The sequence below is a fragment of the Mesoplodon bidens genome, assembly GCF_964165515.1.
Source record: "Mesoplodon bidens genome assembly, chromosome: 12".
Taxonomy (NCBI): Eukaryota; Metazoa; Chordata; class Mammalia; order Artiodactyla; family Ziphiidae; genus Mesoplodon; species Mesoplodon bidens.
Window position 1 is genome coordinate 8,311,691 of NC_138168.1, and position 26,854 is coordinate 8,338,544.

The 26,854-nt window shown below is 38.9% G+C and overlaps 1 protein-coding gene across 1 annotated transcript in view; it reads right to left on the bottom strand.

Moving 5' to 3' along the window:
• The window catches only part of MEI4 (meiotic double-stranded break formation protein 4), a gene marked incomplete at its 3' end in the record, with an annotated part of 186,536 nt that overhangs the window by 41,070 nt on the left and 118,612 nt on the right, over positions 1-26,854 (bottom strand). Inside the window, exon 3 of the mRNA XM_081251102.1 lies at positions 7,903-8,034. Coding sequence (XP_081107228.1) covers positions 7,903-8,034 — 132 coding nt within the window. The remainder of the gene's footprint in view (positions 1-7,902; positions 8,035-26,854) is intronic.

The following is a 26,854-nucleotide window of genomic DNA, read 5'->3' on the forward strand; positions in this document are numbered from 1 at the left end:
CCTTTCATTTTTTACTATCCATATAATATAAATATATTTATGGATTCTATTAAATCCACATAATATAAATCTATATAATAAAATATAAAACCATTGCCTTTAACTTCCTTCCTCAACGTGTAGCAAGGAGTGGGGGATGGATTCAGGCATGGTAAGTGTTGTAAATATAACAATAAATATACTCTGATATATTCACTGCATATTTTAAATTTTTGCCTCAAGATTTTTACCAAATTACTGATTTCTGTGTAATTATTTAGTGTTTTGTATTTGTCCCATCATTCTTTAACATAAAGATTTTAATTTTCAATACACACTTCTGAATAAATAAGCAAAAATTTAGAGAGCTGAGAAAGCTTGATCAATCATGGAGAAATGACTAGCCTAGATCTTCAAGACAGAGGAAATTAACCCCAATGTGTTCATGTATTGCTAGAAGGCTTCTGTTAGGTTTTCAGGGTTTGAAAGACGGTGACCTTTCAAGGTAGACAGAGAGATTTGGTTTGCAGGTGTGAAAATACTTAGAAATTCCACATTTAAATTTTAGGACATGGCTTTGTGATCATGAACTCTACTTTTAAAAGAATTATTCATATCATGATTCAAAAAGTTATGAACAATGTTTGTGTCAAGAGAAAAACAAACAGAAACAGATTCATGATCCATTCTAACAAGCATCAGTAATGTCGCTATGCTTTGTGTGGGCATCTGCTCTATACAACCCTTGAGATGTTCTCCAAACTAAAATGGTAAAATGGCCAGAAAAGTGGAGTGACCATGATGCAATCTGTTTGAAGAATACCCATAAACCACATGTTGGATTGGCTGCCACTCTAAGTCTTTGATTCAACTGCCTGAACACAAAAAACATACTTCTCACCAAACAGCAACTGCATCTGATTTTAGAATTAAGCTCAGAGGAGTGGATTTTCCAAAGCCACTAAACTAGTTAATGATGGAGCCAGACCAGAACCCAGGGCTCCCAGCTGGCACTCTGCTCTATGTCCCCACATTTCCCCAATTCTATTACATCTCTGTCTTCATTATGATCAAATCATGAGTAAATTAATAATTACTTGAAAATGTCATTTTTAAGAATAACTCATTTTCATACTTTGAGTTGCCTTGTCACAGCCTCTTCAGATATGGCTTCTGAAATTAGAACATAGAGGCCATCAAAATACTCACAAGTACATAGTAATGTATGGCCTTTAGTGATAAATCACCCTAGCCTTTATCTTTCTTACAAATTGATTATGCCCTCTAGCATGAGCTAGACAGGGATTCAAGTGGTTATTTTGAACTACTTGTTCTTTAATAGGTTTTTTAAAATAAAAAAGTCTGCCTATCTTTTTATAGCTTTCTCCTTGGTTTTTTTTTTCTCAACAGGCCTATGGCTTTGAATTTTTTTTTTTTTTTTTTTTTTGCGGTATGCGGGCCTCTCACTGTTGTGGCCTCTCCTGTTGCGGAGCACAGGCTCTGGACGCGCAGGCTCAGCGGCCATGGCTCACGGGCCCAGCCGCTTCGCGGCATATGGGATCCTCCCAGACCGGGGCACGAACCCGTATCCCCTGCATCGGCAGGCGGACTCTCAACCACTGCGCCACCAGGGAAGCCCTGGCTTTGAATTTAAACAGAAAAAATGGGTAATTAAAGTTACCAAACATTTAATGAGGATATTATGGTAATAGAGAAGATTATGCAAAATAAGGCATCTTAAACAGATCTTAAGAAATTTTACTTTTAGATAAAAATAAAAGAAGACATCCACTTATTTATCCAGTGTTAACTTCTCAGTAATATTATCTAAGTGGAAGCCATACTCCATAGAAATGCTGTAATGGTGTTTTATTTTAAATACTTACCATCTGCATGCCATTCTACCATAAAGCATTTACTTGAAGTAAGCACAGTGTCCAAAACTTTAGCAGGTTTCTAAAAGGCTAATTATTTTTACATCCCACCACCGCAGAAACTTATAATAGTCAAACCTGTGAAACCAATCTTGGAAATAGAAAAAAACAAAAACAAAAACAAAACACATGCTACCTAATGTCTCTCAAAGACAATCAGAATTTATGTTTGCTCCTCCCATCTCCCCCCTACCCTCTCCTGCTCTCATTTCTCACTGCTTTTTGCCAGAGACACTAGGTGTCTCTCAGTTTTAACCATTCATGCTACTGGTGCACATTGACATGACCGTGACCATTACAGAAGGCACTGGAGAGAAAGCAGATACAAAACCAAACAGCTATAGGATTCCTGCCACACTTTCCAGCTCATCAAGGCCCTGCTCCCCATCTGCTTGCCAGAGATGTTTCTGCCCAAGCTTTTGGGCAGACACTGTCTTAAAATATAGCCTCCTTATTCCTCTCTTTCCCCCCCTTCCACTTCTTCTCTCTATAATACAATCTATTTGTTGGGAAAATAAGTTGTTTTTCCTATATAGGCTGGATTTTACCAAAGGTTTCCTCATGGTTAATTTAACATGTTCCTCTGCATTGCCTGTAAGTTTGTAACTCATTCTAGAGCCTTCAAGCTTGATGTGTTGACAAGACAGACTACTTCAGAAGTCACGTGGCATTTTAACCAGGCATCTGATTCCAAAGCTCATGCTCTGAGCCAAAATAATTTCACTTCCCCTTGGAGCCATCTCTTAAAAAGATCTAGCCTCCATGTGGCAAATGCCCCAGATAACGTTCATCTTTGTTGCCAGTTGAGCTGATAGATAGAAGTTTTTTCTTAATACGCAGTAGCTACAAAAAGGCATTCAGTGATGTGGAAACGTTTAGGCCAATAGTATATTTTGACAAATTTTAAGCCTTATTTCATCCTTACCTAATAAATTATTATTTGCATCAAAAACACTGGTAAAGGAAAAATTGCGCTAATCTAAAATAGAGCTCATTATTGGGAATTTCTAAGTCCTTGTTAAAAAATTCAAAATAAAAAGGGAAAAGCCATACTGAAGACCCCTAATCCCTATATTGTCCACTTGAGCACAGTTTGATGCAAACTCTATTCTCACCGATGGATTGACTGCTGACTGCACCAGGCTTCCCAGATCTTAGAGATGATCAAAATATGCATCATTTGAGAAAACAATATGGTTTCTCTCTCAGCTGAAATAGGTCAGCTGTTTCTTGCTCTTTATCTTACTAAAAATGATTATTTTGTTGCCACATTTTGCCCTGATGTAAAAAATTAGTTTACTTTGGAGAAAGTATGCATAAACTCATTCCAGATTCAGAATCTTTAATTTTCATGTTCTATTTTTATAAATGAGTTGCTTAGCTTTTATTTTAATTAACAAGTTAAACAGACATTTGAAAAGTAAAAATGCTTCCTGATGTAAGCAGGCGAGTTCTTCTGCTTTCTTTTGCTAATATGCTTTACTTCCAATTAAAAAAATCTGTTTTCATGTAGAAATTTCATTTACTTTGTAAACATTAGGCTTATAAAGTATTTAACATGAGTAGGCATATAATACTCTAAATTCAGATTTCACCCCAACCTTATCAATATTCCAAAAGCATTGCCATTTCTAATAGCTTGGCTACTATACCCAAAACATGCTGAGAGGTATGAACTGTAAATAAGGAGAAAATATTTCTGTAAAAAAGCCATTAAAAACTCAAGTTTCATTTTAAATGAATTTTATAGTTCTGATGCTCAGAGACTTTTTCTTTTAGAATCTATTTTGTATTTTTAATTCTGAAATATTTTTTCAACATAAAAATATTTCACAATATAAAAAGCATAGCTCTTGAGTACACAAACTATATATTTTCAACACTCATTGATATTTTTCTTATATTTACTTCAGATTCCATATTTTTAAAAGAAACTTTAGAAGTATGAATATACTGGAGAACTGTTTCATGTGTTTGTGTGTTTGTTAGAGTTGCTTTGTGTATATAATTTTCAAAACTGGTTTGAGTATCTCTCCTCCTTGGATACTTCCTTCTTCCCTATAAGTCAACATTTATGCTTTCAAAATTTATCACTGTTGACACATGAAGACCTAATTTATTCATTTTAACTGCTACAGAATATTCATTTTTACCATACCACATCCAGCCATCTTTTGAAAAGGGACAATGTTATTTCCAAGTTTTAGCTACTTCAGAAATGTTAACATGCACATCCCTGTACAGGTGTCCTTTGTACAGTATACAAAGTATCTTAGAGCATATATATCTTTAACTTTACCCAGTGATAAACTCCATTTCCCCACACAATCACTAACACCTGATATTGTTGCTACGTTATCTTTTTTTTAAAGTTAATATCAATAGAATCGGTATGAAACATCTCATTGTTTTCTAGACTTGCATTTCCTGGAACTGCTGAGGTTGATCATCATTCAGGTTAATTTTCCTTCTGTGTTTTCCCTTCTATTAAAGTGCCTTTTCATATTGTTACCTCACTTTTCTATTGGATTGTTTACCTCTTCTTATTGGTATGCAGTTCATTGTATAATATATAATATTATATAATTATAATGATAAATTTTACAGATTTTTTGAGGGAAATACCATAACCCTATTTACCATGTGAAAAAACTGAAATATACCTTTATAAAAACATTTTCTTTCTCAGCTGTCTTGGTTCCATAAACAATTCTAGCACACCGAGGCCTTGGGAACTTGACAGCCAGTTGGGAGGAAGAAGACAAAGCTGCTGGTACTTACTGGGGATATGCCCCCCGGGAGAAAGACAAGAAGCTGATGACTAGGCCTATCTCCTCCTCAGGTGGACCTCCTGGTATTTGCTAGTAGGAGGAAATTTTATCTATGGAACATTCTTAGTTGGACATTCCTAGCAAAAGAATTACTTATTTAAATGGACCAAGAATCTATGAGACATAGCTCCTTGAAGATGGTCATACAAGCTGTAAAATTCTCCGGGTTATAAAATGGAGATGCTTAACAACTTAAAGCTCCCTCTGTGTGAGACACCCCACAAAATCTCACTTGGGGACCTCATCTACTGTTCGAGGATAGAGACACATCTCTCAACAAGGACGCTGGGAAACACAGAGAATGTCCCACATTTTGTTCTGATTCACCTTTGCCCTGTGATTTTCTGTCTCTTTGAAATAATTAGTTAAGCTGGTATTGAATAAGGTCTCTCTGATTCATAGGATCCAATCTGACAATCCAATCATGAGTGTGCTCACACGTATGGGCAGCGATTTTGCCTGGATAAGCCTGACCCTCTCTGAACCTCTGTATTGTCTACTTTCTACCTTGTTTCTAGACTCCATTTCTGCCTATCTGATTTTACTTGAAACAACATAGAAATGGTCTTTCTATTGATTTCAGTTTCTTCAAAAAATACTATCTTTGCCACCTTCCTAATTATTCTCGCCTCAAGGCAACTGGTTTGTTAATGAGGCCCAAATTGGAGCCAGGATTGGAGTTAGGATTCTTCAACATTCATATAAAGTATAAACTAAACAGTTATGCCTCTTTTTCCATATTGCCTTTCTGCATTAACAAAACACTCCACTTTTGTTAAAATTTAAAAATAAAATATACTGATAAACCAGCTTTCAGTAGTATAATATTTTTGTAATGCCTGATCAAAAGGATGATTCTGTGAAAATCAGGTACCATCTAGATCTAGACAAACCTATAAACTTATTAATAAAATTCTAATAAATAAAACAGGAAACTTACTAAAAACATGTGTATTGTTTTTTATAGAGATATCCACCCTGTGCATTCTAACTATTTGTGTACTGGCTGGCTTTTCCTAGATGGCAGCTGCTTGAATTCTATCTGAAAAGAGGAAGAAAGCTATTCAAAGAAGGAGTTACAGAATTTTCCAACACAAAGTCCCAATGGCATAAGGATAAAAAAATTAAAATCAATGTCTTGATTTTGTTCTCTGTTTTGAACAGCCAAACAATGCAGGCCCTTAGAAAATCAATATGTCAGCAGTCTACGGAATCCTATGGGAGCCACCTTTTCAAAGTTATTTTAAAAACAAATAGAAAATAAAGGTGATTATGTCACAAGGTGGTGAATATACAATAACTGTGGTGAGAAGATTCTGTCACTCCAAAAATGAATGACAGACACAAATTCTTAATTTTAATCAATTGATAAAGAAAAGACTCCAACAGGAGAATACAAAAAACATAATTTGTCAAGATATTAGGACAGTTTTATGCTCAGCATCATGTAAACAATTTTTTCAAGACCTAAGAAAACTGCATTCAAATAAGCACAGCTATAGAAAAGGGTAACAAAATAAAAGGATACAAGCCCACTTTATCATAAATCTGGTTCACAGATTACAGATGAAGGATATATTAAAATTGACACAAATATATTATCTACTATAATTTTACCTCTATAAAAATAGGTGAGACAGTATACATATCAGATGAAGACAAGTTAAAATAAAAACTGTCAGTGAAATACAAAGAACTAAGGTGGGCAGTCAGTGGCTTATTTATTTTATAACTGGAGGTTTGTACCTCTTAATCTCGTTCACCTATTTCCCAGCTGCCCTGGCAACCACGCATTTGTTCTCTGTATCTGTTCCTTTTTCATGAAATCTTTTCAGGACTTGCAACCTACCTTGATCACTTCCTTGATCTTGGAGCTCCTACAAATGGCACCATGCATTTTAGCACTTCACTGTTTTTTTTTCCACTAGTAAATGTGCCTTATTTCTTTCTCAAATGGATTTTTAGCTCCTTGAGATCAGTAACAACTACTTTTTAAAAATATATCTAACAGGGGCTTCCCTGGTGGCACAGTGGTTGAGAGTCCGCCTGCCGATGCAGGGGACACGGGGTCGTGCCCCGGTCCGGGAAGATCCCACATGCCGCGGAGCAGCTGGGCCCGTGAGTCATGGCCGCTGAACCTGCGCGTCCATAGCCTGTGCTCCACAATGGGAGAGGCCACAACAGTGAGAGGCCCGCATACCACACACACAGACACACACAAATATATATATATATCTAACAGAGCTCTTACAAGGGGTCACCATTTAACAGTCACTTGAAAAACTGCTGACTAGATGATTTACCATGACATTGATTGAATTCAAGTAGATTATATAATACTTTGGAATATGTTATTAAATGTAGAGAATTTAGATGTAAGAACTTGGTTTAAAGCATTTAATATTATATAAATATATATACATTTCTCTTATTAATTTATTCTCTTTACCAAAACATTTCTGTCTCTAATTTCCTTTATTTGTGTTTAATTCTAACCACAGAAAGAATAATATTAAGTGAGCTGAGAAAGTGAACACGTAATATGTCACCGTCAACATTAAAACATGGGAATGACTTCTGTTCCTTAGACACATTTGTCAGCAGTGACATAAGATTTTGCACAGATAAAAGAGTACTGTTTTCAACCTTGGTTACACACTGGAATCATCTGGAGAACTTTAACAATACCAATACCTGCGTCTTAACCCCAGAGACCTCCATTTAATTGGATTGGCATATGGCTTGGCAACGGAATATTTAAAGTTAGCCACGTGAGTGCCATGAGCAATTAGGAGTAAGAACCACTGGTCAGAGGCTGTTCTCCATTTATCATCCTCTCCTGTTCACTTTGCACTCACTGCTTTGCTTTAGGAACACACTGCCTTCTTGGAGAGGTTTAAGGTCATTCCTTTGCCATCACTAGTGACACCTTTGGCACAGATATACCAGTAAGGATGATAAAACGGCATTACTCTGAAAACTATTTTCTGAAAATATCCTTCTGTAATTTCAGCAGGCAGCAACAGTATTCATGTAGATTAGAAATAAGGTAACGACTAAAATATCAGCCGGCAAAAAGAGAGGGGAGGAGAAAGGGAAAGAAAAGTCTACAGCTGCATTAACTATAAGTGAAAGTTACAGTGTCAAGTTATATGTACCTGACTGATGGCGCCCAGATCATCAGCGAAGCTGTTTACTTCTGACAGAAGCAGGGATATTATAGATTTTCTCAACAAGCTGCAACTTCCCAGGGTTACCAGACTCTGAGAGACGTAACGCTGCACCTGAAACTAAAGATCAAAATGAGTTGATTTCTATTTTCTATCAAGTTAACTCAAAATATATTTAATGGGCACTTTCTAAAATTTACTGTTGAGCTCCATGCTGCAGGGAGTACAAAAAGTGTCAACATAATTCTGGGTCAGTCTCAAGCAAAACTGTGAAACAGACAGACTATCATAATAGAAGTAATGAAATTTTATAGCAGTTAATATTTTGAAATGTGTGACAAGGTGCTAAAATGGAAGTCTTAGCTGAAGAACCAAAAAATCATATCATTTAGAGAGAGTACATACAGAATGAATCAAGATGATAAAACAAGACTCTCAAGCCCTTAACCACTAAATATACTGGGTGGGCCAAAAAGTGCCTTCATTTTTTTAAGTAAAAATAAAAGACACAGCTTTCCTTTTCACCAGGAACTTTATTGAACAATGTATTCACCCTTTTGCTCCACTACCTTCTGCCATTTTTCAGGCAACTTCATAATTCCATCTATCCAAAACTTTTTATCTTTTTGAGCAAAGAACTGTTCCAGGTACCTTTTACAGTCTTCCAGGGAATGGAAATTTTTTCCATTAAGAGAATTTTGTAAAGACCTAAATCAATGGAAACCTGAAGGTGCAACATCTGGTGAATATGGCAGATGAATCAGAACTTCCCAGCCAAGCTGTAGCAATTTTTGCCTGGTCATCAAAGAAACGTGTAGTCTTGCGTTATCTTGATGGAAGATTATGCGTTTTCTGCTGACTAATTCCAGATGTTTTTTGTCAAGTGCTGCTTTCAGTTGGTCTAATTGGGAACACTCCTTGTTGGAATTAGTCGTTTGGTTTTCCGGAAGGAGCTCATAATAGAGCATTCCCTTCCAATCCCACCATATACACAACATCACCTTCTCTGGATGAAGACCTGCCTTTGGTATAGTTGGTAGTGATTCGTTTCACTTGCTCCACAATCTCTTCTGTGCCACACAGTTGTACAGTATCCACTTTTCATTGCCCGTCACAATTTGTTTTTAAAATGGAACGTTTTCATTACATTTCAGCAGAGAATCTCATGTGGAAATATGGTCAAGAAGGTTTTGTTCACTTAACTTATGTGGAACCCAAACATCAAAGCGATTCACATAAACAAGCTTGTGCAAATGATTTTCACGCTTGATTTGGATAAGTTGGATTTGAGTATGTCGGCTATCTCCCGTGTGGTATAACGTCTCAATTAATGTCTCAATTTGATCGTTATCAACTTCAACTGGTCTACCCGACTGTGGAACATCATCCAGCGAGAAATCTCCAGCAAGAAACTTCGCAAACCACTTCAGACATGTTCAATCAGTCACAGCCCCTTCTCCACACACTGCACAAATCTTTTTGTGTGTTTCTGTTGCATTTTTACCTTTCTTGAAATAATAAAGCATAATATGCCAAACTGTTGCTTTTTTTTCTTCCATCTTCAATATTAAAATGGATACACACAAATTCACCGATTTTGATGTCTTTTTTTTAAAAGCACGTTGACATGACAGCTGTCACATACAGTCTTAACAAAATTGTTTGGAATGAAGTTAAAGACAACTAAGGGCTACTAGAGCCATCTAACGGAGAAAAAATCAAACGAACCTTTTGGCCCACCCAATAGATATGGAGATATAGAGGTAGAGGTGGATAAACAGGGCAAGAGGAAAAAGTTTGAAGACGTTTTTGAGGAGAGTCCCACCTCCACGTTGCAGAGGGACAGGTGTGGGTGTGGGCGTGGGTGTTTATTTTCCACTAGTCAAAAGTCTAAAGTCACAATGTTTTAGAAGGAGGAGAAAGAAATGTGGGACTCTGAATTTTCATCTAGAGGCAGCAAAAGAACTCGTCATTAAATAAATGTCAAAGGATTGTGGGAGACAATAAACTATATCCCCTATAGTTAGTAGGAGAAAGGCCATTTGACTATAATTCACATTAAGTTGCATATAACTCTATCTGGAATTTCATTAAATCTTTCCTTTAATATATCTGGGAGAAAGGAGGCTCCATGGAGTATCTCAAAACACAGAAACAGCATCTGCCTTGCCACTGTTCTCTATGGGCTTAAAATCAGATTGAGGAGACACTGCTTTTATATGTAAAATGTTTAAATGACAATGCTTAAATAACTAATGCCATATGAAACTAGGAAATGCCATCTGTGTCCTTTACGATGTATACTTAATATAGATATTTCTCAAACTGATATTTTAATAATATACTTTAACTTTCAAAGTTAATCAGTGGGGCTTCCTTGGTGGCACAGTGGTTGAGAGTCCGCCTGCCGATGCAGGGGACACGGGTTCGTGCCCCGGTGTGGGAAGATCCCACATGCCACGGAGCAGCTGGGCCCGTGAGCCACGGCCGCTGGGCCTGTGCGTCCGGAGGCTGTGCTCCGCAACGGGAGAGGCCACAGCAGCAAGAGGTCCGCATACCGCCAAAAAAAAAAGTTAATCAGTGACACTAAGAAAGTGAATGGATTATAGACTTCAAAAGAAATTTCTATTATAAATCTGGACATGCATAACTAGCTGTTAATAATAATTTTTGAAATCGACTTATCAAATTTAAAACTAAAACCACATCAATTTATTATCATAGAAAATCATAGTTATTTATTATTGTTATTTCCTAACAATGTAATCAGCTAAGACTCCCATCTTTTGTAACTCTCCAGTATGACTTATTAGATGTCACATGTTTTACAACATTTTAATTTGTACCTGAAAAAAGAGTACTTTTACCTAAGCCCTAAAAACTTCGGTTGAGTATTTCACTGGTGCTTTAACTGTTTGTTTATCTTTTTTCCTCAATATTTCATCTTTAGGAGATAACTTAAAGAGAAGAAAAATTTCACCATAAACTGAAAGGGACTTTACAGAATGGGGATGAAATGAAAGTGTGACAGGGTAGGCTACAGACTCTGGAGCCCAACACTGCCTGAGTCAAATCCCAACTCCATGCTTACTAACTTGTACTAGCAACTTACTTAACCTTTTATGTCTCAGCGTACACATCTGCAAATCAGTGACTGGGACAGCACCCACTACCTAGAGTCGTGCATATTAAGTTAGACAGCAAAAGTGATTAGCATAGTGTCAAGCCCCTAGCAAGTGCCCAATAAGTGTTAAACGTTATAATGTAGGATAATAATGTAAAAGCATCGAAGGTTATACGTGTAATTCATTGACCCTTAAGAAGTTAAACACTAGAAGTAAAATCCATTTGTCTAGAGTTAATACAGTCCTTTTAGAGGACATTGCTGAGAAGGAAAGTTCACCACAAAGAGATTTTCCACAATACAGCTATGAACTGTGACTGTCTCCCCAGTATGACTGAGGTTCAAACGAGAGCAAAGACTAAGTATAGAGCCATGAAGGTGATTTAAAATTCTGTGAATATTATTATAAAATGGCCTCTCTTCTTCCTTACATTTAATTTATTTATTTATAAATAAATAGGCCTCTCGCTGCTGTGGCCTCTCCCGTGGCGGAGCACAGGCTCCGGACGCGCAGGCTCAGCGGCCGTGGCTCACGGGCCCAGCCGCTGCGCAGCATGTGGGATCCTCCCGGACCGGGGCACGAACCCGTGTCCCCCTGCATCGGCAGGAGGACTCTCAACCACTGCGCCACCAGGGAAGCCCTTCCTTACATTTCAATTGTCACTTGCCCTTTTGTAAATGCAGCGGAACTTTGAGGGGGGCTGACGTGGAGGCCTGGGCTCACATTACGCACGAGGCAAGTGCAGCGGAAACCGCGGGAGGACCTGCCAACACCCTCGCCATCATTTCCTACTCTAGCGCATCTTTCTGCATTTCAGGGGCACATTTCCCCAGATTCCTCTGCAGTTAGGATTTTGGAGGAGGTTTGAGTTCTGCCAATCAGAGCACTCATTTGGGAACCGGATTTAGCCGTGCGTTACGGAAGAAGAGGAGGGGGCTCAGGGCATGCGTTTTGCTGGTTCGGACTGTAGCAGAGGCGGCACGGTTCTGGCTTATCGTGCAGCTGGTCCAGAGGCTTCCTGCGCTTCCGGGTTCTCAATCCTAGTAGAAGCAGCGGGATGCTATCTTGGTGACCCACTGGTTTAGGGAGTCATTGCTGTAAGCTCAGTCTTCCCAAAGGTGCTTAGATCTATATATCCACCTGGAAGATTCACAGAGGTCAGTGCCACGCTGAAGTCTTGAAATATTCAGGGGTGGAAATGCCTACCACATGCCCAATAAATGTGCCTATTTGACCTGTTCAGGACATTGAAGTATCTTGGAGAATAACAGTGAGTTATCACAAAATTAATCGGGTGGTGTTTGTAATTACACAGTGCTAATTGCTGTTCCAGATGTAGCTCCCAGCCTCTGACACATATTAGACAGGTCTTGATCTGGGGGTTTGCATTCACCTAGGAGATAGCAGGGCACTTTTCCTGTCCTATTAAGGCTATGTCAACTTGCTGGCTCCGGGCCATTATTTAATAGTTCATAGGATTCTGATCATGGAAACATTCCACAGGACATCGTGCCAGTGCACTGTACTGATGACATCATGCTGATATGGCAGGGGTTTTGAGGGCCCTGGTAAATCACATGCATTCCAGAGAGGGAACCCCAGAATTCAGGTGCCTGATACACTTGGGCAGTTTCTGGGTCTTAGGCATGTTGGAATACACCCCTAAAGTGAAAAACATGTTGCTTTAGATGTACTTACTATCACTAATAAACAGATACAATGCTTGATGGGTCTCTGGATATTTGAGGCAACATATATTTCTTTGGTTTTCTACTCAGATGCACATATTGAGAAACCACAAGGCTGTGAACTTTGAGCAGGGTCCAGAGGAGCATATTAAGATCTCTAGCTGGTCTACGTTGGGGAACAAGAGGCTCTGCCCCATGGACCTGATAACCAGTAAGAGCCACTATTCCTGGAGCTAATCAGTACACCTGTAGCTGACCCTAATGAGACAATCACGGGGTGGGGGGCACTTGGGTTTGGGAAGAAAGTCATAACTTTCTTGACAAGTAAATATTACCCTTTATAGAAAAAAAGAAAAACTCCTTGCTTATGCTATTTGGCCCCAGTAATGACTGAACGCGTGCCTGATAGTGGGACACCACGTGACTATACGCCCAGAGCTGCTCATCTGAACTGGGTATCACCTAAGGTTAGGTATACACAGTGATACTCCATCATCAAGTAGTTGTACTAGATACAAAATTGGGATCAAGGGGGAACTAAAAACAGAAGTAAACTTTCCTTGAACAGTTAGTTCCAACTGGAATACCACTTCTTATAAGGTTGAGGGATAGGAAACTTATGTTCTAAACCAGTGACCAATATCCGATGCTCTTTCTCCCACATCCAGAATATACAGGTTCAGGAGCCAAGGTATGAAGGCCAGACTGGAAACTCTCGATATTACACCTAATGGTTATATTGGCAAAGTGTTATTGCCATCCTTGTGGCATTGGATTTTGTCTTAGAGGTCTACATAACCACATGAAAAGGGTTCCGACCAAAGGACCAAACAATGGCTCCGTGGACTGGAAGCTGAGATTGCCACCTGGCTACATGGATTTCTTCATGCCACTGTACCAATGGCAAAAAAGAAGTTCCTGTGTTGGCTGGTGCAATTGACCGCTATGGTGGAGGAAAACAGGCATTTACAGTGCCGTGTCAGCAGGGAAGATTACATCTGGAAGCCAGGGATTGCCCTCTATTTCTGACACGTCCCAGTGGCAGAAATAAATAGATTACTACAGCAACCTCATGAGGCAAGATGACCAAAAGGTCAGATCCTTCAGGGATGAAACTCTGGGTAGATCAACTAAGTGAGGTTCTGGCTGAGGACAAAGGGAGAATGTAACTGGCAGTGGAGGGAGAAAATCAATACAAACTATGGACTTATAACCAGTTGTAGAACCGAAGGCCATGATGGGTTACTTTATTCCTTCTTTGTGGGTATGTGTGCGTGTTTGTGTATTTTATAATTTAGTCCATGAATTACAAAGTATCAAACTAGAACTGTGACTGAACTAGCATAGGGATGATCATCACATCACACTACAACACACGAAAAGATCGAGATTGAATCCTTCCTTTTGATAAGAGGTCTACAGATTTTTGTTTCTATAGCGCACTGGTGCATTACGTTTTCACAGCACATTGCTGTTGCTATTGAGATTTGGTGGAAGTTTGAATACGGGAAAAAGGGAGTCTATGAACACTGAATAATTAGAGGAGCAGGCCACAGCAGGTAGACTGGGATCACCACTCAAATATTCTTCAAGCATGCTTCCAGTGCTGAAGAGGCTAAAACTCTCTTTTAGAGAGGGTTCTGGATATAACGTAAATGTTTGTAGTAAGTCGATCTTATGTAAGACATAGTCAGAATTACTTGAGGTGAAAGGCAGGTTGCAGGGCATCCCTTTTGAATGATGATACGGTTCCTAGAAGATGCAGCAGGATTCTGGAACAGATGGCAGAAGTGTTCCTGATTCAGGAGATTCCTGATGATGACAGAAGTGCTTTCGATCTGGGACTGGCAGCTTTGGAAACTTCTATCTCTGTGCTGCCTCGATCGTGGCAGAAGCAGCAGCAACCCTGATTCTGTGGTGTGGTTTACAAGAAGAGATTTTAAGACAAATTTCAGAACTGTGCTTAATGTGAGCACTGATCCCAAAGATACAAGTTCAGCAGAGAAAGAGAAAAGAGTAAAGAGAACCAAGCAGAGATTCAAGAACGTGTGAAATAAAAACTCAAGGCAGATGAGCTCAGGAGCAGAATGAAGGTGACTGAGGAAAGAGTCTATGAACTTGAATACAAGTCAGTAGAATTTATGCACCCTGAGGAATGAACAGAATCTCAGGGGCGCATGGGACAATACACACAGGTCTATCAAGTGTAACTGGGATCCAGAAGGAGAAATGGGTCAGAACAGGCAGAAAATGTTTGAACAAATAATGGCTGAAAACCCCCTGAATTTGGCCAAAGACATACATTAAAGAATCTCATTGAACCCAAGCAACAAATATAAAAAGAAAAAGTAAAGCCTAGGCATATCAGAGCCAAACCCTTAAAACTGTGGATAAAGAGACAAAGTTGAGAGCAATCAGAGAAAAATGACACCTTACAGGGCACATAATACAAATAACTGTGGACTTCCCATCAGAAACTAGGGTGGTTTGAAAAGACTAGATTATTATCTTTAAATTGCTGGGAAAAAAAGAAATGTCAACCTAGTATTCTATATCCAGCAAAAAATCCTTCAAGAATGAAGGTAAAATAGATATTTTCAGGTAAAATAGATATTTTCAGATAAGAAGTAAAAGTAAGAAAATAGGTAACCCACAGAGCCACAGTATAAGAAATGCTAAGATAAATTATTTTTATGCTTAGTAGAAATGATACTAGTGGAAAATTTGAATCTTCATGAAGAAATGAAGGCCATCAAAAATGGTAACTATTTGGAAAAATATAAAAGTTTATTTCCCCCTTAATTTCTTCAAAATACAAGTAAAAATATATACAATATTGTCTTGGATGTGGATGTAATATATGGGACAATTATAGCATAAGAAATAAGGGCATGAGCCAATGATCAATTTATCACCTCTCAGCTCCAAATTCACCCTTCAATATATGATCAGCGATAGCAGACACCATTCTTTTAAATATCTCCTTTACATGAGCAACACAGTAGGTTTCTCAGCACAGGATGCTGAGAAAGGATTAACTGCAGGAGAAAGAAGGTTTCCTGCTGTTTCTGGCTGCTGCACAGCGGGCCGGTGGCGCCAATGGGAGCACATCTGGTGGAGATCAGCCCCAGCTGCCCATCCAGAACATGAGGCCCCCTGAAGACCTTGCAAGCTCACCCTAGCCTGGCGATAATCCTCCCACAACCCTCTCTCCGCAGAAACCAGCAGCCTGAAGTCCTCCTGCCCTGGGTGCCTTCTGCAGGCATCAGGGTGGCTTGTCTGCAGCCCAGAAGGTTCCTGCCAAGCTGACCCTTCCTCTGTGGCTTTCCTGTGACCTGGAGGGTTTCCTCTGAGCCCCCACTCCCTGTGTACACTCACTCCACTAATTGCTGACCACCTGAATCCTGCTGCATGAAAATACAACATATAGACCCTTGTGTAATACAGCTGAAGATGCTCTTGGAGGCAAATTTAGGGGGGAAGCACGGGAAGAAAAGCCTAAATCAAAGTAACTGATCGTTCACTATTTCTTAACTTCATTCATCTGGAAAGCAGAAGCTAAGCTGCCTTTGAGGGCCTTAGAGATTACATTGCCCACCTCTCAGCAGCCAACACTGACTTTTGCAATTTGATCTTTTTATTTTGGATAACAGCTCTCCATTTGCCACCCCTCCCCCAACAGCCCCTGGCAACCACTAATCTACATTCTGTCTCTACTCTGTCTCTATAGATTTACCTATCTGGACATTTCATGTAATAGAATGATACTACAGGTGGTGTTCGTGCCTGACTTGTGCCATTTAGAATATTTTTTCGAAGTTCATAAATTCTGTAGCATGTATCAGTATGCCATTCTTTTTAATGGCCAAATCATAGTCCATTGTATTTATGAATATACTATTTTTGTTTATCCACCCATCAACTGACGGACATTTGGGTTGTTTCCATTTTTTGGCTATTAGGAGTATTGATGCTATGAACATTCATGTGCATGTTTTTAGATAGATACATGTTTCAACTCTCTTGAACACATACCTAGGAGTGGAACTGCTCAGTAACATGATAACTCTATATTTAACTTTTTGAGGAAATGCCAAACTGTTTTTCAAAGTGACTACACCATTTTATATGCCCGCCAGCCATGGACAATGATGAGTTTCTCCACATCCTTGTTCCATCCTCATCAACACCTGCCATCTTTTTTATTTTAGCCATCCTACTGGATGCGAACTGGTATCTCATTGTGCTTTTGGTTTCTACTTCCCTGAACGACTAATGCTTCTGAGCATCTTTTCATGTTGTTTATTGGCCATCTGTATATTTCCTTTGCAGAAATATCTACTCAACTCATTTGCCTATCTTTATTGGTTTATGTATCTTTTTTTATTATTGAGTTTTAAGAGTTCCTTATATAGTCTGGATATAGGTCCCGTATCAGATATAAGGCTTGCAAAAATTTTCTCCCATTCTGTGGGATGTCTGTCTATTTTCCTGTTATCATTAATAGCACAAAAGTTTATTTTTTGTCTTTTGGCATCTCTGTGTTTGGTTTCACATCTAAGAAACAAATGCCTAGCCCTAGGTCAGAAATAATTACTCCTATGTTTGCTCCTCAGAATTTACAGTTTTAGTTCTTTAACTTACAATCCATTTTGAGTTAGTTTTGGTATATGGTCCATTTGCATGTGGATATGCAGTTGTTCCAGGACCATTTGTTGAAAAAACTATCTTTACCACACTGAATTGCTTTAGTACCCTTGCTGAAATCAACTGTCTACAAATTTAAGGGTTTACTGACAGATCCTCAATTCTATTACATTAATATATATACGTATCCTTAACCCTTACTCTTTGCTATAGATTTGTAGCAAGTTTTGTATTTAGGACATGTGAATCCTCCAACTTTGTTCTCCTTTTTGAAGATTATTTTGGTTATTCTGGGCCCCCCTTTTCTTTTTTTTTTTGCGGTACACAGGCCTCTCACTGTTGCGGCCTCTCCCGTTGTGGAGCACAGGCTCCGGATGCTCAGGCCCAGCCGCCATGGCTTACGGGCCCAGCCGCTCCGCGGCACGTGGGATCCTCCCAGACCAGGGCACGAACCCGTGTCCCCTGCATCAGCAGGCGGACTCTCAACCACTGCGCCACCAGGGAAGGCCTCTGGGTCCTTTTTATTTCCATGTGAACTTTAGTGTCAGCTTGTCAATTTCTGAAAACAAATGTGGCTGGGATTTTAGTAGGGATTGTGTGGGATCTCTAGATCAATTTGAGGAATATTACCATCTTAAAAATATAATCCCTGAACATGAAATATTTTTCTCTTTGATTTATTTCAACAATGTCTGGTAGTTTTTAGCAAGGATATCTTGTACTTCTCTTGATAATTCATTCCTAAGTATTTTGTTATTTTCATGCTAATATAAACAGAATTATCTTAATTTCATTTTAGAATCAAATCACTTTTTGAATATGTATTTTATATATAACTTTCCTTAATATATATTTTTCTTAAACATGTGCAAGAAACTTGGGTTAGAAACAACTAAATTATCAATACATTCTTCCTATAGTATATAAGATACATCAATAAACCTAAGAATTGTGGGTGGGAAGCAAAAAAAAATTACATACAGCATCTCCTTTGGTTCCCTTTTTGCTTCAAAAAAAATTAACTTCAGCCATTAAAGATAGGAAATGAAATTTGTAACAGAATTATATCATCAAAGTGGTACTGCTGTGTAGCATTTTCATGAATATTTGGGATATACAATACTATGGATTCTGTAATCATCTCTATATTCTCTAAAATGTCCATCACCTAACCTCTCAGGAGGCTCCCATAACTTGGGGTGTAACTTGCCTATCCCTCTGCTGCTGCTATAGCTACTACTAGGATACTTACAACTATTTCTACTACTATCCCCACCTCTGAGAGGTGAGATAATCTGGTCACTAAGAGTTCAGACTCTGAAGCCAGACGCCTGTTCAAAACTTGACTCTGCAAAGTACTCCCTATGTGACCATTGGGAAGTTACCACACTTCTCTGCATCTCAGTTTTCTCACTTGTAAAAGGGGGTTAAGAAGAGTTAAAGTTTCATAGGCTTGTTTTGAAAAATAGATGAGTTAATACACACAGGTACTTGTAATAGTGCTTGGCACGTAGAAATGCCCAATAAATGTCAGCTATTTTCAACTCCAAGAAAAGAAGATAACAAAATGGAAGTATGGAAATGTCTTTCTTTCATCCCACCTGTAGCTTTATGAAGCGCTTACATCTCCTCTACCCTATTTCTTCTCTCAAGGAGAAGTGCAGGAATGACTGGGCTCTGGACTGAAGTGCCAAAGAAGGAACAGGCTGGGTGAAGAAATAACAGGATTTGTGCCTTTGGCTTTAGCTCTCAGGGAACATCATGTCTTTGTGACTGCAGTGATAAGAGACTCTCAGAGGGTGCCTATCTCCTGACTAAGAGTACACCCCAGTTAAAAAAAAAAAAAGAGGGCTTCCCTGGTGGCGCAGTCGTTGAGAGTCTGCCTGCCGATGCAGGGGACGCGGGTTCGTGTCCCGGTCTGGGAAGATCCCACATGCTGCAGAGCGGCTGGGCCCGTGAGCCATGGCCGCTGAGCCTGCGCGTCCGGAGCCTGTGCTCCGCAACGGGAAAAGCCACAACAGTGAGAGGCCCGTGCAAAAAAAAAAAAAAAAGGGAAAAAGGGTGACAATGAGGAGGAACAAGGTATGGCCAAGAATGCCTAGATCAAGCACTATTGTTGGCCAGAGATATGCACATATGCCTGACACAGGTACATCCCAGTCCTTTAAGGCAACATTACAGGTAGGCCTTCATTATAGTAGGGCTTTTGCTCTAAAGACAGTGCATAGGTCTGTGGGCAGAATTCTGGAAATCTTCTCCTCAGAGGCGCCACTAAGGAGAAATCTAAAAACTAGAGCTTAGCAGGTTTCCAAAGGAGAGACCTAGTGTTGGATAACACTGATCGGCGGGAGGAATAACTCCAAACAAGTGTGTTTAGAAAGACAGTAATAGTAGACAAGTTCAGACCTTGTCAGAAGAACAGCAAGAAGTGACAGGCACCCTGGCAATCAAGTTCAATACAAGAAAGAAGGGTCTGAGAAGAGGTCATGTTTGAAAATCCATGATCAGCTGTACACTGCAGGATCTCAGTTTTGAGGATAAAGTAAGAAATTGGGAAGGCTGACAATGCAGGGAACCAAGCAGAGAGAAATAAGACAGGAACTCAGTTCCCATGCCTGCCAGACACGGGCAAAGCACAAAATATGCTTACTGGGATTAGAATATGAGGTCTGCAGTTCTAGAAGCACTACTGATTTGAGATGAAATTATCCAGGTCTCCTCAAATCCTCGCCATGGAACAGCTGAGAGCACAGGGCTTGAGGAAGAGTTAAGCACACAGATATGGGTCAACTGACTGCTGGGGAAATAGGTAGAAGGGGCAACGTCCCACTATGTGAAGACGCTCAAATACTTCGTGTGTCATGGAGCTTCAAAATAAAGCAAGGCTTTAAAAACAATCAAAAGGTAGGCAAACGTTTGATTAAGTTTAGGGCAAGGAGTAAAAAATGGTGGTACAGGGCTAACAGATGACCAAAAAAACCCCTATGCATTTACTTCCCATTTTTCCCATTCAAAGGGATGATCTTCAATCTGGAGATAATAAAAAATAGTATAAATAGAAGATAATATAATGCAGAATTAGAAGTTCAAATTCAGTGATTACTGGGTAGAGCAGATGTAAGTGCTTTGTAAAGCTTCAGATGTGATTAAAAAAGACATACTGGGGCTTCCCTGGTGGCGCAGTGGTTGGGGGTCCGCCTGCCAATGCAGGGGACATGGGTTTGGGCCCTGGTCCGGGAGGATCCCACATGCCGCTGAGCGGCCGGGCCGGTGTGCCGCAACTACTGAGCCTGTGCTCTAGAGCCCGAGAACCACGACTACTGAGGTCCGCATGCCTAGAGCCTGTGCTCTGCTACAGGAAAAAAGCCACCGCGGTGAGAGGCCTGTGCACTGCGGCGGGGAGTGGCCCCCGCTTGCCGCAGCTGGAGAGGGCCCGTGCGAAGCAATGAAGACCCAATGAAGCCAAAAGTAAATAAATTAAATAAATAATTAAAAAAAAAAAAGACATACTGTGAGAACTGAACTACTTGAACTGAGCTCAAAGTTTAAAGGATTTTATCCTAAAGTACACAAGGTACTTGTAAATATGACTGATAATATATTCATGATAACTGTTGAGAAATCAGAAAAAAGGCGCTAAGGAATAGAAATGGGCAAGTGACACACGGATTTAAAAAAATATGAGAGTAGACGTCTTGATTTATAGAATAATATATATGTGGATACTGGGACAATTCTAGACATTACTATGCTGAAATTTTTTTTTTTTTTTTTGCGGTACGCGGGCCTCTCACTGTTGTGGCCTCTCTCGTTGGGGAGCACAGGCTCCGGAGGCGCAGGCTCAGCGGCCATGGCTCATGGGCCCAGCCGCTCCACGGCATGTGGGATCTTCCCGGACTGGGGCACAAACCCGTGTCCCCTGCATCGGCAGGTGGACTCTCAACCACTGCGCCACCAGGGAAGCCCTGGTAATATTTTTAATGAATAATTTGAACAAAATCTTGCAAATCAAAATTTAAACTATGTAATACTGGAACAGACAGTTAGTGCTGTGGTAGCAAAATCAAGACGCAAATGAACTCCCTCAGCTACAATAACTAGCCCTAATTAAGTGAAATTTAATAGGGATATGTGAAAAGTTATGTTTATTTAAATTCCTATAACTGGTGAAAACAATAATTGTAACTATAGATATTGGAAATATCTTTTTTTAATATGCTAAGTACCTACTCAGGTTGGTGCTAAGGACAATTAACATCCAGAAGAATCCAAAAGGTCCCAAAAGGGAACAGTGGTACCTTCATAAAGGTCTTCATATTTCCTATAAGATTTCTCACATAGGCTCAGACATGGGCTAGGCAGTGATTTCTGTTAGACTTTGTCATTTTGTTCAAGCCAATGTGACTGAGAATCTGGAAGGATGTGGCACCCTACCCAATAAACTTTAAAACAGCCATCTGCCTATATGCAGAGTGGATCTTGCTTATTTATGAAACTTCTCAAAGGCAGCAGATTAACTGAACAAAATTTCATTTCCTTATCACTGGGGACTGTGTGACATTTGAATGGAAGTCAGAAGTAAATAATAATAATAACATGGCATTTTATATGCTCAAAAGGATCTGAGCGGGTTGTAGAAATTCTATGCTTTGTCATTTATTCAAATGGTTCCTATCCTTGAGTCACTGACATGTGTTTAAAGATGTACATGCTAGTAAGAGATACATCATATCACACTTCACAAAAGAATAATAGCAAACATGTGAGTGCTAGCAAGTTCACACTGAATTCTGGGAAACAATCTGAAGAAAACAGTTTGAGATCAAAGGTACATAATTATCACTGAATAACCAAACAAGTAGTAGAGATTGGTTATATGGAAGGACTGCCTTGGATAGGCATTAGGATGCTGAACCACGCCTTCTATTTCTATGATATCTATTTGTATAACTCTACTAATGAAGGAAACTAAGTTAAACCAACTAAAAATGTCTATTAGAACAACAAGAACTATGCTAGTTTCTTCTGCCTAAGATTTAGGCAAAAGAGTTGGGATACTCCATTTAGTATCTTGACAACACTGATAATGGCATTCCCCATTTTTAAAAGAATTTGAAAAATGAGGCAATTAAGACTCAAAAATGTTAAGGTTACATGGTGAGTGGTAGAGTCTAGTACTAGATTTATATATTTTTTTCAACTTGAATGCCTATTATCTCTGCTGCCAGTAAAGTAAAACTTACAGGATAACATGGCAACAGAGTAGCAGAAAATAATATCAGTAAAAATACACTGCAATTTATTAAGCTTTTATGTTGCATTATACACAATGCTTAGTGTCTATATATTATATCATTTAATCCTCAAAACAATCCTAGGAGGAGGTGTCATCTCAATCTAAATAATAGGAATTCGGTTGAGAGAGAGTAGTCTGTTCAAAGTTAGATCAAATACACATTAGAATCAGAATTGTCTTGTGCTCTTAACCATTGCATACCTAAAGCTATCATATCCCAATCTCTCATGGAGGCATAATTAATCTGAATGCCTCCAAGAGCATTCATGGAGAATGTTTAACCACTTGCCATATTTTGGTAAGAATGTTATTACCACTTTGAATTAAAGATACAATTGCTGGACTATAAAGTATTGACTTCTGTTACTAGACCAACACTGGAAACAAGCTGAACTGTAAGGGAAAAGAGACTCAAATACATAGGTACAGATGGTATCAGCCCTAAATCTGGGTGGACAATGCACTGATAATTGTTTCCTACTTCCTGAAACATCTAACATTATATTTTACCCCTTTATTTCCCTAGTATTCTATAGTTAACATTCATTAATTATATAAAACAAGAAAACCAAAGTCTACGTAGAACAAAAAATATATATTCTAGGGAATGTTACTCCAGGAAAGCTGGGGAAATAAACAGTTATGAAAACCCTCTTCCCGTAAATGTTACAAGCACACCTATGAAACTTCTGAAATAACCAAAATATTCAGCAATATAAACTGTAGCTATTAATATAAATCTGGATTATCAGAATGGAGGTGACCACAGTAGTCAAGCAATTTAGAGGTAGAAATGTCCAGAGAATTGACCTCTGGAACTAACCACGGCTTTACACAAACCATATGAAGGGCCCTGCCACTGCCCTAGCCCTCCAGGATCTGAGCAGTGCCGATCTGTGGAAGAGAAGCTGTTTTACAAAGATCTTAGAACTTCAGCACAACAAGAGTGACGGTAAGCAATCCAAACTCAATCGAAAGTAAATCACAGTAAAAAATTTTCAAGGCTCTCACTGATGAAAAAATATATACTACAAAAGTAAATATGTTATACAGTTTAGAGTAAAAGTTACTGCTGCAATTAATTACATAAAATGATTTTTTTTAAACAACTGCATGTGTTAAGATTTCCTATGAGGTAGGAGATTATTCATGAAAATGCCATGATTCTAAAGAATAGGACACAACAAAATTAAAGCTATAATAGTCAAAAGTAAATGGTCATACATTCATTCATTCTTTATAGCAAACTTTGACTGAGTGTAGACCTTGTGCAAATGACTGAGCTAGTCCCCACTGTCACTTAGAATTCAATAAAGAAGAAAATAAGATTACTTTTGCTTTAGTGGTTACTTCTGCCTATGGTGGGCAAGATAATTTAAAAAGCTTTCAAAATGCAATCCGACTTGATCCTGATGTGAAAGGATTCTTTTCAAAAAGTTTAAGACGTGACTCCTACAAATTTGGAGTGAACACATCAGTGGTGTATTTGTATCATTAATGAGGGTAAAGAACATTTGAGGAATTGAGCATTGGCTTTAAACAAAGAATACTGTAATAAGACTGCTAGGTTAGATACAAAACTGGTTAATACCTCGGGTCCACAAGAGACCTCCCAGCTCCACATAATATCAAGCAGCGAAAATCTCCCAGAGATCTCCATCTCAACACCAGCACCCAGCTTCAGTCAACGACCAGCAAGCTACAGTGCTGGTCACCCTATGCCAAGCAACTAGCAAGACAGGAACACAACCCCACCCATTAGCAGAGAGGCTGCCTAAAAACATAATAAGGCCACAGGCACCCCAAAACACACCACCAGACACGGACCTGTCCACCAGAAAGACAAGATAGAGCCTCAACCACCAGAACACAGGCACTAGTCCCCCCCCCACCAGGAAGCCTACACAACCTACTGAAACAACCTTAGCCACTGGGGACAGACACCAAAAACAATGGGAACTACGAATCTGCAGCCTGCAAAAAGGAGACCCCAAACATAGTAACATAAGCAAAATGAGAAGACAGAAAAACACACAGCAGGTGAAGGAGCAAGATAAAAACCTACCAGACCTAACAAATGAAGAGGTAATAGGCAGTCTACCTGAAAAAGAATTCAGAATAATGATAGTAAAGATGATCCAAGATTCTATTTCCAAGATCCAAAATCTTGGAAATAGAATAGACAAAATGCAAGAAACAGTTAACAAGGACCTAGAAGAACTAAAGATGAATCAAGCATTGATTAAAAACACAATAAATGAAATGAAAAATACTCTAGATGGGATCAATAGCAGAATAACTGAGACAGAAGAACGGATAAGTGAGGTGGAAGATAAAAGAGTGGAAATAACTGATGCAGAGTAAAATAAAGAAAAAAGAATGAAAAGAACAGAGGACAGACTCAGAGACCTCTGGGAAAACATTAAATGCACCAACATTCGAATTATAGGAGTTCCAGAAGAAGAAGAGAAAAAGAAAGGGACTGAGAAAATATTTGAAGAGATTATAGTTGAAAACTTCCCTAATATGGGAAAGGAAATAGCTAATCAAGTCCAGGAGGCACAGAGAGTCCCATACAGAATAAATCCAAGGAGAAATACGCCAAGACACATATTAATCAAACTGTCAAAAATTAAACACAAAGAAATCATATTAAAAGCAGCAAGGCAAAAACAACAAATAACACGCAAGGGAATCCCCATCAGGATAACAGCTGATCTCTCAGCAGAAACTCTACAAGCCAGAAGGGAATGGCAGGACATAATTAAAGTGATGAAGGAGAAAAACCTGCAACCAAGATTACTCTACCCAGCAAGGATCTCATTCAGATTTGATGGAGAAATTAAAACGTTTACAGACAAGCAAAAGCTGAGAGAGTTCAGCACCACCAAACCAGCTTTACAACAAATGCTAAAGGAACTTCTCTAGGCAAGAAACACAACAGAAGGAATATACCTACAATAACGAACCCAAAGCAATTAAGGAAATGGGAATAGGAACATACATATCAATAATTACCTTAAATGTAAATGGACTAAATGCTCCCACCAAAAGACACAGATTGGCTGAATGGATACAAAAACAAGACCCATATATATGCTGTCTACAAGAGACCCACTTCAGACCTAGAGACACATACAGATTGAAAGTAAGGGGATGGAAAAAGATATTCCATGCAAATGGAAATCAAAAGAAAGCTGGAGTAGCAATTCTTATATCAGACAAAATAGACTTTAAAATAAAGACTATTAGAAGAGACAAAGAAGGACACTACATAATGAACAAGGGACTGATCCAAGAAGAAGATATAACAATTATAAATATTTATGCACCCAACATAGGAGCACCTCAATACATAAGGCAAATACTGACAGCCATAAAAGGGGAAATCGACAGTAACACACTCATAGTAGGGGACTTGAACACCCCACTTTCACCAATGGACAGATCATCCAAAATGAAAATAAATAAGGAGACATAAGCTTTAAATGATACACTTAACAAGATGGACTTAACTGATATTTATAGGACATTCCATCCAAAAACAACAGAATACATATTTTTCTCAAGTGCTCATGGAACATTCTCCAGGATAGATCATATCTTGGGTCACAAATCAAGCCTTGGTAAATTTAAGAAAATTGAAATTGTATCAAGTATCTTTTCCGACCACAATGCTATGAGACTAGATATCAATTACAGGAAAAGAGCTGTAAAAAATACAAACACATGGAGGCTAAACAATACACTACTTAATAACGAAGTGATCACTGAAGAAATCAAAGAGGAAATAAAAAAATACCTAGAAACAAATGACAACGGAGATACGATGACCCAAAACCTATGGGACGCAGCAAAAGCAGTTCTAAGGGGGAAGTTTATAGCAATACAATCCCACCTTAAGAAACAGGAAACATCTCGAGTAAACAACCTGACCCTGCACCTAAAGCAATTAGAGAAAGAAGAACAAAAAAACCCCAAAGTTAGTAGAAGGAAAGAAATCATAAAGATCAGATCAGAAAAAAATGAAAAAGAAATGAAGGAAATGATAGCAATGATCAATAAAACTAAAAGCTGGTTCTTTGAGAAGATAAACAAAATTGACAAACCATTAGCCAGACTCATCAAGAAAAAAAGGGAGAAGACTCAAATCAATAGAATTAGAAATGAAAAAGGAGAAGTAA